The sequence below is a fragment of the Rhamphochromis sp. 'chilingali' genome, assembly GCF_963969265.1.
Source record: "Rhamphochromis sp. 'chilingali' genome assembly, chromosome: 15".
NCBI lineage: Eukaryota > Metazoa > Chordata > Actinopteri > Cichliformes > Cichlidae > Rhamphochromis > Rhamphochromis sp. 'chilingali'.
The window spans coordinates 5,039,881-5,056,526 of NC_137942.1; the positions used below are offsets into that span (position 1 = coordinate 5,039,881).

Consider the following 16,646-nt stretch of genomic DNA (forward strand, 5'->3'; position numbering starts at 1 on the left):
CTAATCAAGTTTGCAGATGACACCACCGTTATTGGGCTCATCGCGGACGGGGATGAGTCTGCCTACAGGAGGGAGGTTGAACGTCTGGTGTCCTGGTGCAGCCACAACAACCTGGTGCTGAATGCCCAGAAGACAGTGGAGATTATTGTGGACTTCAGGAAGCACACAGCCCCACTCCCCCCCATCATCCTGACTGACACCCCCATCACCTCTGTGGACTCATTCCGCTTCCTGGGTACCACCATCACCCAGGACCTGAAGTGGGAGCCCACCATCACCTCCGTCATCAAGAAAGCCCAGCAGAGGATGTACTTCCTGAGGCAGCTGAAGAAATTCAACCTGCCAACACGGACGATGATGCAGTTCTACACTGCAATCATCGAGTCCATCCTCGCCTCCTCCATCACCGTGTGGTACGCTGGAGCCACTATCAGGGACAAACAGAGACTGCAGCGTGTTGTGCGCTCTGCTGAGAAGGTGATTGGCTGCAGACTCCCATCTCTGCAGGACCTGTACACCTCCAGGACATTGCGGCGTGCAGCTCGGATCTCAGCTGACCCTTCTCACCCTGGACACAGTCTGTTTGACCTGCTCCCCTCAGGCAGGAGGCTCCGGTCCATTCGCACCAGAACCTCTCGCCATAAGAACAGTTTCTTCCCCTCTGCTGTTGGACACATGAACAATAACCATATGACTGTCCCCGCCACTAACACATGACCCTACGCTGTGTCACTGCACCATTCCATGTTTGGCACTGATCACCACCTGCACTCATGTATATATCTTTCCACGTAGCACTCTATTCTTATTCTCATGTATATATCTCATGTATATCTCATGCACATATCTTTCTACGTAGCACTTTTAATTCTTATTCCTACTTTTATTTTTTCATGTCTATTTAAGTGCTATTTATGACACTATGTTTGCACTGAAGCACCGCAGCAATTTCCTAATGTTGTAAACCTGCTCAACATTTGGCAATAAACCCCTTTCTGATTCTGATTCTGATTCTGATTAAACTGGTCACTTCCTGGAGGGCAGAGAATTGAGTGAAGGTACCCGAGGCCAGGAGTTAATTTGTGGGTTAAGATAATATTTACTGCAGTTAATGCATTTCTGATTTAAAAAATCTTTGGCTGGAAACTCTTTCTGTGGTCGGAGGTGGTCACCTTTTCTTCCAGGGCAGCCATCCTCTCCTTCAGATGGAGCTGCAGCCTCTCGTTGGACTCGGACAGCAGCTTGTCCACCGTGTCAGAGAGGCGCTTGTTGTGTTCGTCATTCATCCTCTCCCTCTGCCTCGCCTGAGGGGCAGGGTAAGCGAGATGAGCGAGAGGGAAAGATTTTTAAAAATCAGTGCAGAGGCTGAGAGAAGGGAGGAGGGGGAGGAGAGTTAATAACAGGGAATCTGCTTGACAGAGGGAGAGAGAGAGAGAGAGACAACGACTTCAATCTGAATGTGCACGGTCAAATACAGGGTTTAGAAAATTAGTGCGCCTTTGTGCAGAGTAAATCCTGACAAAAGGAAAAGAGGGGGAGGATGAAAACAGAAAGATGGAAAAGCAAGCGTGACTCACTCGCTGTAGCTCCTGGTTCTTCTCCTCCAGTTGCGCCTCCATCTGTCGCAGTCGCTCCTCAAAGTTACCATGACGCTCCTCCGCCTGAGCGATTGGAGAGCAAGGTTACAGCCTGAATCATGTTGCAACACTAATACAAATTAACACAAAAGGAACAGCTTGTTGACTTATTCCTTCAATTAGTTACATGCCTGTACAGATCACAGTGTAACAGGAAAGTTTGTTTTCTTGTTTCTTACAGGACATTAATCTTATCCTTCCACGCCAGCCTTCCTGCCCGAACATGTAGAAGCAGTAGTCGTTGAAGAGGTTTGACTAATAAGAGCAGAGCGACTTCTATGCAAATTTTTTGGTGTGAGGAAACCATTTTTTTACGGGAATGCAAGAGGTTAACATGCATGCAATTAAATCAGTCAGTCAGGAAGAATTTTTGCGGTGTACAGTCCTTGGCGTGCTGAGCACCCAAGGATGTAATAGCTGTGCTCACTCTGTGCCCTGAGCGGGCTTTCATCTCAGCTTGTCTGATTATGTATTGCTGCCACGGCTTGATAAAATATTTGCTATTCTTCTATCTTTTGACATCTTGTGGTTTTTTTCCCCCTACACTTTATGTGGGCGTGAATGCACACAAACATGCACTTACAAATGCTCCTGCTTGCACCTGCCTGCATGTACTCACGCATGCAACTGAGTCTCTGCATTGCTGCACATTCCAGCTCGCACCAAATTTGTGCACACACATCCACGTACTAAATTTTGTCTCTAGAAAATTTTGCTGTTTAAAAAAACACGATTGGGGATAAAAAGGCTCGCAAGACTTTGGCAAACCTGTCGGATCACTCCAAAATACACCAACAAGGGTTTACTGAGGCCGATTAGGACGTACACACCTTGTTGAGTGCAGCCACTCTCTGGGCGAGCTGGGCTTCGATCTCAGGCAGCGTCTCAGCTCTCTGCAGGGTTTGCTGCAGCTTCTGTTTGGCATCATCAAGACGCTCCTGAAGCTGCCGGTTCTTCTCTTCACTCTGCAGGAAAGCGGGATGTCAGGGAGTGCAGGTGGAACTCGGACCGCAATAGAAGATTGCCGAGGGCAAAAAGACATGTTTAAAGCCGTCGGGGGGGAAGTAGAAAAGGCACTAATGATGCTCTTTCTGTGCCAATGCGAAACACAGCCAAGCTGCCAATCAGCAGCAGAGACATGAACACGCATGGAGATGAAAGGGACTGTTAACCTAACCTGTCTGTGGAGTGACTCCTTGCTGGCCAGCTCATTTTCCAGCTTATCTTTTATGTCATGGAGAGAAGTCGCCTCCCTCTGGGCACTCAGGTACCTGCAAACCAGACCCCAACAGAGATGTGAGTGGACGGGATTTTGGAAGAAAGGTCATCTTCATGTCAACTATAAAGAAATAAATCTACCAAAAATAATAAATATCCAGGGTAAATGCACACAATCCATTTATAAAATATGAGACTAAATGTTTAAATTTGCTCTGTATTCCTTAAAAAAATAGAGCTCATTTTATTAATAAAATTATTTATTTCATCTGTGTTTTTATTCATGTATTTTGTTTCTGGGAGGGAAAGTTTATATGACATACTTCATATGAGATTTGCATGATTTTTATAAAAATGCCAATTTTAAATGGGAAAAAGATGAATTAGGGACAAAATGCAAGGAAATTTTATGAAACAAATAGATGAATTCAAAAATTAACAAAACAAAAAATAAATGGGAACAAATAGGGGGAATGAATATGCAGATAATTAAATTCATGAATGAATCCCTACATTTATACCTAATATAGTTTAGCACATTCAATAGCTCTGAATGTTCTTTTTCGATTCTACTGTTTCTGTCTTTATAGATTTTCTTCATTGCGCTTTCCATCCTGCACTTTCTCCGTGTTGATGGACGTGGAGAGAAAACACAAACCTGCGCTCTAATGTGGTGATCCTCTCTTCCATGTCTTCCCTTTGACAGAGCGCCTGTGAAAATATGTAACCACCGTGAGAAACAAATAGAAAGGCGTAAGAGAGCAAATGGTAAATTTACAAGGAGGCGTTCTCAAAAAGATAATTCACTCAGTGTGAACTGTTATTAGTTAAGGAATGATAATGACCGGTTGATAGTTATCGCTGACAGATGTCAGAAGCACCCTGTTATGTCCAACAGAAATGAGAGTGGGGGTTGGGTGGGAGGATACAGGCCGTGGCAAGAAATAAAAGTTTGCTGATTAAACTCGCTCGACTACCTCTAATTCCAAAACGCTCCACACGCCTTTCACTCAGCTGCCAGCGCACTGACTGATTAACCGGCCCACATCCATGCGAAAAATCGCCTGCAGCTCTACCAGTGACATCACGGCTACACGGTGATTTGCATACAGCAACAGTTGCTGCAGCCACGTAAACAAACAGCATAGTAACCACAACAAAAAAGTATGAACAACATAGCTCGGAGTGTCACACCTCCTTTAGATCCCTCTGTAGTTTCTGGTTGGTCTCCTCTGATCGGGCCAGCTCCCTCCTGGCAGACGTCAGCTGCTCCTCGATCTCGCCAACCTGACAGGAAATGAAGGATACAAGGCTAAACGGGCACACATCGTTTTCTGTCTGTTAGCATTCCAGATTTGCGATATTTTGCTTGTTTTGCTAAGAGCATTTGACCTTAGGAACTCCTGAACCGAATACCTGTCTGCACATGAGGGCCAGTCGCTCTTTCAGTTGTCCCAGCTCTGACCTCTGTCTCTCTATCTCGCCCTCTCTCTGCCTGTCAATTTCGCCGTCGTCCAGGATGGAGGACGGTCCGTTGGGAAGCCTCTGAAAGAAAAGATTTACTGTATTTAATATAAAAAGGATAAATTATGATTATTAAGAATAAAACTTCCAGAGTTTATGGGTTTTCCGGGGATTTTGCTGTCGTGTTTTTTCCGCTCCAGGAAGCAAAATTTAAGAACTTAAATTTGAACTCTGCAACATTTAATTGTAGTGGAGCAAAAAGTTGTATCTGCAGAAATGTAAGATAAAAATTATAATACAATATGTTTCATTTCTATATGTTAAAGTAACATTATTGTAACATCTGAAACCTAATCTTCCACTCAGAGGACTATCTTGTGACACAGTGGTTTAAAAATGTGTGAAATGCTCTATTTTTTTAAATTCTATTAAATCGCCCATGTTTAAAAAAATGTATATATATTGTCGGTCTGCTCTGGTTATTGAATGAGAGGTGCATGTAAATGTGCAGGTTTTACAATGTGTTCATCTTTCAAAGTGGGAGCAGGGATTTTACACAGTTTTCCTCTTTCGTTAAGCTTTTGTACATAAAAAAAGAAACAACAGTTAGTATTTTGAGTAAGTTTTCCTCGTTAACACTGTGAAATGCACAGTTTTTAAGCAATTAAGAAATCCTGTTACAGATAGAGGGTGGGTTATATGAGAACTCATCCAATTGTGACCGTTTCACAATATTTGATAATCAGTACACTTCAACACAATACACACATCATATTGTGATATCTATGTAACCAAGGAACATAACATGTTAATAAAAACATCTCAAGCCACCATCAATTTAATGAATTAGCTCACTGATTTGACATGCAGAGACGGATGGGATTCAAACTCAGGACCTTCTTGCCTTGAGGCATCGGTGCTAACCACCAGTGCATAACTTCCTCCTTGAAGAATGACTGAAATGCTGCTTAACGGGAATAAACTGACACTGATGGCTGTAAGCTATATGACAGTTCTACTGATCTAAGAATAAACTGTATACAGTTACTGCAATAACTGCAGCAGCTTCTGGCAATCAGTGGCACCTGATCAACGCTCCAGCTGCAGAGTGAGGAAAGATTTATGCAGCCTTAAACAGCAGCCGCTTTTATTTCTTGTACCCCCACTTTAAGATCTACGTATGCAGTCTGAGGAAAAATAGCAAAAGATAGCAAAACATGATTAAACGCTTTATTGTTAATGTTAAAAAGTTACTTGTATAACAATGAGTGTTTCTCTGATATTAAACTACAAGTGTTGAAGTCAGAGCTTTGCTTTGCAGACCCACGTGCACACTATAGACCACTCCTGCTCGTGTTTGTGCTGCGCCTCGGAAAGTAAGGAAGCCACAACAGTCAAACAGCCTCGTTGCTGTGAACAGAATGTTAGAGACAATGAAAATTCTCAGCTGTCTTTGTTTCTGCTCTTTTGTGCTTCTTTCTCTTTGTGGTGAACTCCACTGTCACTCCCTTTCTTGTGTTAGTTAACATTCCTATAATCCTTCACACTGTGTACTCAAAGACCATGCGAACAGACACAATGCGGGTCTATGAGCCTAGCTACAGATGGTCAGCACGGGAAACCTTCTATACGCTAACAACACAGCGGTTTGTAATGTCAGCCATGTTTTTTCAGCTTTGCTCTGCTGCATGCAGAGAGTATATATGTGTTGCTGTGACAATATCACAGGTCAGTATGAACACAACTCTAAAACCAACCTGTTTTCTGTCCTCTACAATAAACTAACTGTGCTTTATGATCTGTATGTACAGTTATTGCCTATGAAATGCGCTCGATTACCTCTTTGCCGTTGTCTAGTCCTTGCTGGCGTCGTTTGATTTGCTCCCTTAAAGAGAGAACCTAAAAACAAGGCAAAGAGAATCATTAAAGAGGCCCCATCTGTAATTATCTTCTATTTCTAATCTAAAAAGAAAACTAAGTGGGAGGGAAACAGGGACTCACCTCTTGGGAGGAAGACTGTAGCTCCTCCTCCAGGACCGACACGCGCTCCAGAGCTACCCGTAGCCTTTCGCGCACTTTCTCATCCAGAGCTTTGTGATGCTCGAACAAGGACTTGAGGGCCTTTAGGACCTCCACCTCACTAGAGACCCCGGCTGGAGACTGGGCCTGCCTCTTCACCACGGTCATCCTCAGGCTGCGCTCGTGGCGGGACACCAGGCACTCCAGATGTTCGAGCAGCAGCTGGAAACACATGTGGTTCACATGCAGTAAAAGCTCACCACAGTGCGCCTCTGATATGTCTCAGAGGATTACGTTGTCTCGTGTGAAGTCTTTCAGAAAAGGCGAGGTTGCATGCCAGGATCAGAGGAGAGCATAACGTAAAACAGACATGGAAGTGTACTGACTCGTGTGTTGTTCCTCTCTGCCTTCAGCTCCGCGATCTCCTCCTCTCTCTCCAGCAGCTGTTCCCGGCAGAGGTTCAGCTCTTTGGTCAGCACTGCAAACTCCTGCAAGGTCACAAGAGGGTGCTATTATTGACTGAACAGTGCTGCTGCTGCATGAGGTCATGAGTGCAGGTTAGACATACTGATCACACACACACACACACACTGCTTTACCTCTCATTCATCCAAGAATGATTACAGAAAGGTCAAGCAGGTGGGACGTACGGGTGGAAGTTCAAATTCAGTCAGGAAATGTGTGACAGCTGATTTACATTGAAGCTGCAAGGTTTTCTTTTATTTTAAAGATGCTTTGCAAATAAGACATGAATCTGCTTCTGCTTCTCCATCAGACACCAAAAAATGTAGTGAGGAGAAAATGTAACTCCACGTTAATGAGGCTGGATAAGTCTTCTAGCTTTAGCCAATTATATATATCTATATATATCTCTATCTATCTATCTATCTATCTATCTATCTATCTATCTATCTATCTATCTATCTATCTATCTATCTATCTATCTATCTATCTATCTATCTATCTATATATATATATATATATATAGATATATAGATATATAGATATAGATATGTACAAATTTTAAACTATACATATAGTTGAAATTTACAGAATTTACTGAACAAACTCATTTTGTTACATTTTGGAGTCCCTTTATTTGCTTTAATTTTGACCCCAATCTATATGCAATCAAAACTGCCTTCATCAAAAACATATACAGGAATAAATAAATGATTTAATTAATAAATAAATCATGAAATGCAGCAAAACAATATGAAAATTGATGATAGTCACAAATTCATTTAGAAAGTGTGATGTAAATGGATCATTTTTGTTTTCATTAGTTTGTTTTTATTGCCATCAAGCTACCTGTACATTTTAGGATAGTTTTTAAAGTCCTTTTATTTGTTTTGAAATCTCTTAAAACTTGTTCTAAAAGATATATATTTTAGACTCAATTTGTTTTAACATGTTTTATTTTATCTTATTTATTTAGTAATAATTTTATTTTACTTTGCTTATGCTATTTGTATATGCACAGCACTTTGTGAACCCTGGTTTTATGTTAAAGTGCTTTATATATGAAGCTGGTATGGTATGGTACATTTGTTTTATTTCAGTTATTTTCACATTAATTTCTGTATTCCTGATTGTATATTTGGTGTATATATTTGACAGCATACCTCATATTAATGGAAAAATGTTTTTCTAGTTACTTTCAGAAAACCACTCATCAGTGAGGCTTATTTTAAAAATGCTTCAGTTTGCTCAGGTGCATAAATATCAGACAAAGTCCAGATTTTCCTGATTGATGCATCATATGAAGTAATGCACCAATCCCACTTAGTGCCTATTGTACAAGCCTGTGGGGGGCTCTGTTATAATCTAGGGTTGCTTAGTCAGGTCTCTATGCAAGGCAGGGATAGCTCAGTAGGTAGTGTGGTCACCCCATGATTGGAAGGTTGAGGGTTCAAATCCACTGAATGGCTACCCTGCAATATCCCTGAGCAAGGGGCTGTCCCTACACACTGCTCCCTGGGCACCTGATTTGCAGCTGCCCACTGCTTCACTGAGTGAAAGGGTGAAATGCAGAGAGAGTAATTTCCCCTCGGCGCTCAATAAAGTATGCATTATTATTTAGCAAAGTTATCTGGCCAAAAAAATGAGGTCAGCTGACTACGTGAATATAGCAATCGAGCAGGTTATTCCATCAATTCTCTTCCCTGATGGCACAGAGATATTCCAAAATAACAATGGCAGGATTTATCAGACTCAGACTGTGAAAGAGAGGTTCTGGAAGCGTCAGGCATCATGTTTGCACATGGATTGGCCTTAAACCCACTGAGAATCTTTGGGATACGCTGGAGAAGATTTTCCACAGCAGTCCGACTCAGCCAGCATCAATACAAGACCTTGGTGAAAAATTAATGCAACTCTGGGCAGAAATAAATGCTCCGATGTTTAAAAGCATATTGAAAGAACGCTATGGTCAATGCATGCTATCATCAAAGCTTTTTTCATGACTTCTTGGCACAGAAGGTGTAGACCAAAAATTCTCCTTTGATTGATTTTTTTTATTGTCTGCTGACTCAGTATTGGCTGAGAGCATGTGAAACCACCAAATAACTTGCCAGACTTTGGATTAACTAGATTGGAACGATCTCAGCATGGGGTTACCTCCTCTAACTTTGGCCAGTTTTCCAAATTAATAATAATTAAAAAACAAACATGAAAGCTAAAAAAAAGACTCCATGCTGTGAAGTTTAGTGCCATTTTTTTCCAAGGAAAAATTGAAGCTAACCAGTCTTCAAAGTGGCATCTGTGGCTCATAACCAAGCAGTCACAATATTCTGAATCATCAAAGTGTATGTTTAGGACAAAAGGCACCTTTTACATCAGCAAACCAGCATATATGTGTCCATTACTCCCTCCCATGTTATCTTTGGGCCAGTAGAAAAACTGATATGATCGTGACATGTCATGTCAATCTGTGAGGAAAACGCTCGCTTGTCTTGGGCTTATCTGCCACGTGTGGAGAGGCCACGTCATCAGCCAACACTCAGGTCAAACCCACTAAACAGATTTACTCATTATAAGTCGATACCAGGTAAGCTCACAGACATGATGCCAAGTACGTTCATATTTTAACTAAATGTGCTTCAGACGTTCACACTTAAACCTCAGAAGAGGAGGGAAGGTTGTAAGTTGGTATGTTTATGCTGCATTTAATTTCTAATGGTGCCTTTCAGTGGATTTTACCCTCTTATGATAAGTATAAATGTCAACAAAGTGGAGGCAAAACAAGCAAATAATTTCAATGACCGCAAATTTTTTCCGACCAAACTCCTTTATTTCATCGTTACAGGAGTATGTTACCTTCTCCAGCTTTGGCCGTCTATCCCAGAGAAAGTGAAACGCGCAGCAGTAAAAGCCAACAGGAGGCTTTTACGGCCAATCTTTTCCGTTAACCTACAGTGCAATTAAACACAGCAAACCGTTTGACAGATCTTGATTTCATTAACAAGCTCAAAGCTCATTGGCCTCAAAGAATTCCAGCACATTAAATCAACGCATACTTGCACAGAAAAGCGGCTACACTGCGGCCGAAAAAGGAAACGACTCACTTACAGTACGGTCTTTGCCATGTCTACCGCAGCGCTCATGGAGTCCAGACCTTGATATAAAATCTAACCACTGGGTTTATTGCAGGCGTTGCACCTGAAATTGGTTTAATTGCACAATAAGCATGGACCGCTATCTCCCATCATTAAAACCTGGAGGTTAAACAAGCATGAGAGTAAATTAGGCCAGCCCAGTCTTTCTTTTTCCAACTGACAGCGGTCCAACTGAAATGTTGTGATTTTGTGTAATTTACTCCAATTATGTATATTTTGTGAGGTCAGCCACATAATAGTTACAATCAAAATCTATGGCAACAAATCAACAGAGAGGGTGACATTCTCAGCTCGCTCAAGCCGACTTCAGCTCTCAGCAGCTGAGGTTGTGTTTTTGCTTCTGCAATCTCACACCCGCGACCATGCACACAATGTGTACCATAAGCGCCCGCCCATGCTCTGATTGTCCTCTCGTGTGTGACCGTGGCGTGATGCACACATGATGCAGAGCACATGACCATCCCTGAGCACGTGTGCACCAAAGCATGTGTGTTTTGGAAAGAAAATGCTTATGCAAACGGGCCAGTAAAGCGTACTGATGCATGCGCGCTGGCTGCTGTTATCTTTGCTCCGTGCTAAGAGTGGTCAGTTTACCCACACGGCAGCAAATAGGAGCCTTACCTCACACTCTCTATCAGCCAAAAACGCATTTATAAAGTACAGTGTGTACAGTCTGTAACAAGCCTCTGAGCTGATGTGCTCACTGGGCTGAAATAGAGGAGGATCAGAGGAACAAGTAAAAGAAAGAGGCTTATTTGAAAAGATGGAAGAGGAAGGACGAGGGAGGAAATTACTGTGTACAGATGGCACGTTCTGGGCCCAAAGGATTTTATAATTTTGGGATTAATTGGTGTAAAGGATGGTGTGAAACAGACCCCATAACAAGACACTTTGCATCACTTCGGTCAGGTAGATGATGGAAATCTCTTAGCGTCATGACTGACCTGATGTTTTTACCACTAAATCCCACCTTCATCCATGTCAATCTTCCCCCGTCATGATACACACCATCTAAAACACACTCCAGACCTCATTAGCATGCAGCAATATGCAAATGGACTTGATTTGTTAGTCTCTGTGAGTTTCATATCACCAGGTTTTTTTTCTCTTCCTCTCTCTTTCCAAGCCGTGCTGTCGCTCACTCCATCCCTCTCTCCTGTTTTTCCTCTCCTGGCAACGTCTACACACACACACAGATAAACTCGGTGAACTCATCTACAGTAGAATGTGCCACAGTCGTCCATGTGTTCCTCTATCTGTGTGCTTCTGCAGATGTGTGCACCATATTGATCTCCTCTCACTGAGGGAACACGGCCCTTTAATGTCCACTCATTCTCTGGTAGAACGTGCAGCACCGCTACGTCTGTTATTCCATTTTTGATATTTCAGACATGGCAAGAGAGAGAGAAATAGGTACTAACAATGAGGGAGACAACACTGCAGCCCGAGGCATCCAACAATGACTCCTGCCTGAAAATAGAGACGGAGCTCTTCTATGTTGAGTGGAATTACAACATGATTAGCTCTCGGGCATGGGATGTGGGATAATAATGGCTTCTGAGCTACAGGGGCAAATGAAACACTGCGCCATCATCCCCGGGCTTCAGGTAGGACCAGTCTGTGCCACAGACATATTAGCATCACATTTGAAAAGCTCAGAAGGTCGTTTAAGACTTTGTGCTGTTTTTGAGGTATTTTTAAGATCCTTAAAGACTTAATTTACTCATATAGCAACCAAAATTTAACCTAATCTAAACAGAAGTGAGATGGAAAAACATCTCTCCATCTAAGATAGATGTAGCCTCAGTGTCTGAAAAGTGGTGCTCAAGCGCCTTAAATGCTTTCTTCCTAATGGCCAGCAGAGGGCAACATCACTGGCTGCAAAAAGAGCCGGAGTGTATGAAAGCCTAAGGGAAAATGACTCCACTTCTCACTTGATTAATGCCCTCAGTAATGACTTTGTGGTGAGTTTAAAGTCACAATTATAAGATTAAAGTCTTAGAGTCCAATGTAATGTCTGTTTTGTTTTTCCTGAAGGTCCATTCAAAGTAAAAAAAGATGATAAAGCAGTGTATGTGTTAGGATGTGGCAGCGAGCCCTTAATTGCTCCGTCAGTTACACCTGTTGTTCCTGACGTCCGGGTGTAAGAAAATATTGTTTAGTATTACAGTAGTATTTATTTATTTACCTGTTTTTATTAAAATTTGAATTGTTGATATTTAAGTTTTAGGTACTTTACTCGACTATTTCTAATTTGGTACTTGATTACTATCCAGAAATTTTTTTTTATAGTCTATAAGATTGTGATGATGCATAGAAAATAGAGTCTCACACTGAAAACATTGCAGTCTGATTTCAGCATTAAGTCTGTTATGACTGTTGAATAAACATGTGTCTACTTTAATAATCAACTTATGACTTACTTTGAATGTTATCAGTATATATTATTAAAAATATCCTATTATGTCAAATTAACCATCACAAATTCAATACTATTCAGTTTTCTATCATGGGAGATTAAGAAAACATATGTTTGAATTTGTAACTAGACTTTTTTACTCTATCAGCGATTTTTCATTAAAAAAAATCCTCAGATTTTCTGCTGATTCATTTTCAGCCTGAGAAGTGTTTGTTTTTTTCAGCTGATTCACATACACCCAAACCGATCTTTATCCATGTTGCTGTAGTTTAAACGCCCCCAAAGGAGCCCAACTCAGCACCACCTGGACCATCTCCCACATTGAAATCCTGCTTATAGGTTCACGTATCAATAATTCAACAAGGAACCATTTTCACTATGAGAACATCTGATGAAGGAAATGCTCTACTCATAATATTTACTTTTACAGCACTTCAAAAACAGCACTTCTACTTATAATTCCACCTACAGCTTTTCATCATGCCATTGATGTTTTATACATGTAAGTAGCTTTGTGACTTTTTCAGATCTCCTGTACTACGATGTTTACTAAGTATTTAAATGCATATTCACAATACATCAATATCTTGGGTGTATAAGGCATAAATGTCTCGTCTTTGTTTACTTAAGTGCTTATTATACATTTTTTTGTTACAACCTGTGTGCATTTAACTCTGGAGATACCTGTGATGTGTTTTTTAAAGAATATTCATCAATACAGTGTCAGTAATGCGTATATATAATATCATAAATATGTGTGTATTTGTTCTTTTTGTATGCATTCATATAGTTATGGTAGCAGACCCAGCTTTGTGCACTTGCCTTTTGAGCTTAATTACTTAGTAAAATAGGGCCCACAGCTGTTATAATTATAGATATAATTAAAGATGAATTTGACTGATTGGTATTATATCCTATTTAATATTTTCTATATATATTAAGATATTATTGTTAAGACTATAATATTATTATGATCGACTATTATGCGAATCATTATATCACCGTTTATAACTATTTGCCCAAAAAAGCCAAGTATTCCTGTTCTTTTGTAACAAACATCTAAATTAAAGCTGCGGTTTTCGTACTTTTTCTCAATAATAAACATTACAAAAAGAATTCAGGTTGAATTTTAGTGAAATGAAGCTCCGCAGACTCTCGGTTGGTTTAGAGTCCAATTATTTTCAGCTTAGTTTCGCTCCATATTTTCCCTGTTACATGCAATGACTCTGATACCCAACAGTGGACCCTGCCCCACAGCTTGATCCCCACCACATTAAAGGAACACTTCACCTTCAATTCACAGCCATGTGTCAATCAGCACACTTGTAAATTATGTTATAATAATAAAGAACCACATAACGTTTTTTTCCCTGCTCTGATAAATCTACAAAATATGAAGTTCCCGTAAATAGACAACTGCAATTAATCCAGTCATTATCCTGCTAACTGTATCCTTTTCCTCCCCGTTGTACGGTGTATCCCTGTATGTTACTGCAGGATGGCCTTCAGTGTCCACAGCACTGTGAGCAACAAAAATGTGGGAGAGAATGATGTAAATATTGCATTTGTGGTGATGATGCATTGCATTTAGCTACCAAACCCACACTGTGAAACAACCAGGCTGCAGATTCTACTCACATTTTCACATGAATTGCTGTTTGCAGAGTAAAAACTATCATTTGGGACACGTGTACACTTCTGCCTGTGGCTTAGAGTGTGCACAGGGCCACGATTGGGCCTGTTGCACAGAATATTGTTACATTACATGACCCTCCTTCACTCACACCTTCAAGCTGACCTTGAGAAGCAGAAATGTGAACTACTTCACTTTAAGCCCTCTTATGTTCAGGGAGAAGACAGCTAAAGAAGAGAAATGAGACATATGTGTGTGTGTGTTAAGATAGTGATGTGTCTTTTTCAGCTTGGTATGTTTGGCTCCTGCCAATCCTCCTGAACCCCCTGACCCCTCGCCTCGCCCTCTGTACCTGTGGCAGCGCGATGGAAAGCTGCCTCTGGAGGGACTCCTTCTCGTGGCCGAGCTCTCGTAGGCGTAGATGCGCCGTCCCCAGACTGTCCTGCGTCTCCCTCAGGCTCTCCAGCAGCCTCTCCCTCTCCGTCAACATGTTCACCATCAGCGACTCCAGGTTTCCTGTGCTTCCTCCTTCATCGCCTCCGCCTCCACCGCCGCCGCCACCGCGCGGGTCCCGGCTGCCGTAGCCCCCAATGCTTCCCATTCCGCCACCCATCCCTCCTCCTCCGCCCCCTGCCGGGGAAGACGAGCCACCTCCACCTCCACCGCGCCCGTCCTCCGAGATGGTGGGCATCACCTCGCACATCATCTTGAGGCCTGGGTGTGAGAGGTGTTATCTGAGAAGATGACTAGGACACTTAGGCAGAGTGTCTGGTGAGCGGCCGGTCAGCCCTCGTCATGAAATGCACAACAGTTAGTTTGTTTATCTTTTTCTGGGGGGTGCGGGGGGGGGTCTTTCCTCTCAAGCTGACTGGATGAGGCTCACAGGCGAGAAACAAGTGCTGGGGGAGGATGGACGTGGCAGCTTTGTGAATTTGTGAGTGAGGCTATACGGTGGCAGTCCCAGTTGTTGGAACAGAAGACAGTGTAGGGTGACAGCAGCTAAAGGGGGCTGGTGTATAAGGGGAGGAAAGGGGTGAGATGGGGTGTAGGGGTAAGAGGGAGAAGTGCAGGTTTGGTGGGCGACCTCTGACCCCCTGGCCCAGGCTTCACTGAGGTGCCAGGTGAACCTAGAAGAGGAGAAGGAAGAAGAGGATTAAGAAGAGAAAGTGAGAGGTCATTTTCAGGCACATATGCGATGGATGTGGTGCTGAGAGGAGCTGGAGGAGAATAAAATGATGAAGGCATCCAACGCGAGCCAGGTTGTGATCCGTCCTCAACACTCATATGGATCCATTTCACACACACACACACACACACACACACACACACACACACACACACACACACACACACACACACACACACACACACACACACACAATAACGGGACACTTTTTTTTGAAACCACAAAAGCAGCAGTGCTGTCTCTTAACACTGACAGCAGCATCGCGATACTCTTGGAGTAATTCATCCATCTGGGTATGTCTCGGCTTTATGTATCCGCGCGTCCACAGCCATAATGGTAATAACGAATGCGCATGATGTACGGAAATGAGTCCACAAAACGCCGTCACGCAAATACGGAGCAAGCATCAGGAGAAAGACGCGGCGCTGTTTCTTACATTTATTTGGAGGGGGGGCAATAGGGTGTCATCATGAATTGTAATTGCGGGCTGTATCCAGGAGGAAATACGGCTCCCGAACCCGAAGGCTTATTAACAACAGAGTGGTCAGACAGGGAATTAATTACTGTTCCGGAAAAATAAATGATCCAAATATGTGGAAACCAGCGTATATTCATGCGCTTAAAGGCTGCACAGGATAGCCTCACACCGCTATCACGTCATGGTGGGAGGTGCCAATCATCCAGTAAATGATGGAGGCCTAATTAACGAGATTGAAGCCGGAGATATTACACATCAGTGGATTATTTCCCTTTTTTGCCACTAAGATGAACCTAAATGTCGCCAAAGCGTCGCGCCGCGCTTGGCTTTATTCCGACTGCAAGGCGTCAATTTCCTATCAACACCCCACTGCCCCCCACCCCGCACACACACGCCACCCTGCTCCCCCCCACCCACCCATAAAAACAGCTGGACCGTCTAACGCACGGCTACATCTGCGTGCCGCACATCACCGTGCCACCCCGATCAATCCGTGTGCCTTACCCTTTCCATGAGCGACAGAGAAAGGAAATAAACGCGCATCGTGGCCCGGTTCACTCCATCGGAGCAGCTGAGAGACGGAGGCTGCAGGTTATCCCCGTTACAGCCCGGTTACCAGCTTGCCCCATCCCCTCCCTCTCTCTGCTGTGGAAGAGACAGCACGGCTCAGCCGCTGCGTCAAAGCGCAGGTAGCGAACACGGGGGGTATCCGGTTAAGACTTTCAGAATAAAAGTGTGAAACTGGCAGTCCAGGGATGTGGTTCTTCTTTAAAATATTTATTTATGACATTGTAAGAGACGTGTACGTCTCTTAAGGGAAGAATGTGAGGGTGGTGCAGGACATACAGTGCATGAGAACAGCGAGACTGGTGCAAGCTAAACTGTGAGTGAGGAGTAACATAGTTTCAATGGAGGGGTGGCATACTGGTTGACAGATGAGGTCAGGCAGAAGTCTGCCTGGACTACTGTGTTTGC

At 42.8% G+C, this 16,646-nt stretch overlaps 1 protein-coding gene across 2 annotated transcripts in view; it reads right to left on the minus strand.

Moving 5' to 3' along the window:
- ppfia3 (PTPRF interacting protein alpha 3) overlaps positions 1 to 16,321 on the minus strand; it is a 35,560-nt gene extending 19,239 nt beyond the window's left edge. For both annotated transcript variants that reach the window (XM_080906119.1, XM_080906120.1), the window contains exons 1-12: positions 16,176 to 16,321; positions 14,360 to 15,134; positions 6,725 to 6,826; positions 6,321 to 6,560; positions 6,159 to 6,218; positions 4,272 to 4,400; positions 4,050 to 4,142; positions 3,514 to 3,566; positions 2,815 to 2,908; positions 2,468 to 2,602; positions 1,578 to 1,661; positions 1,173 to 1,304 (exon numbers count right to left, since the gene is read on the minus strand). In XM_080906119.1, coding sequence (XP_080762245.1) covers positions 1,173 to 1,304; positions 1,578 to 1,661; positions 2,468 to 2,602; positions 2,815 to 2,908; positions 3,514 to 3,566; positions 4,050 to 4,142; positions 4,272 to 4,400; positions 6,159 to 6,218; positions 6,321 to 6,560; positions 6,725 to 6,826; positions 14,360 to 14,713 — 1,476 coding nt within the window. In that variant the 5' untranslated portion in view covers positions 14,714 to 15,134; positions 16,176 to 16,321. The remainder of the gene's footprint in view (positions 1 to 1,172; positions 1,305 to 1,577; positions 1,662 to 2,467; positions 2,603 to 2,814; positions 2,909 to 3,513; positions 3,567 to 4,049; positions 4,143 to 4,271; positions 4,401 to 6,158; positions 6,219 to 6,320; positions 6,561 to 6,724; positions 6,827 to 14,359; positions 15,135 to 16,175) is intronic.
- Between the last annotated feature and the right edge of the window lie 325 nt (positions 16,322 to 16,646).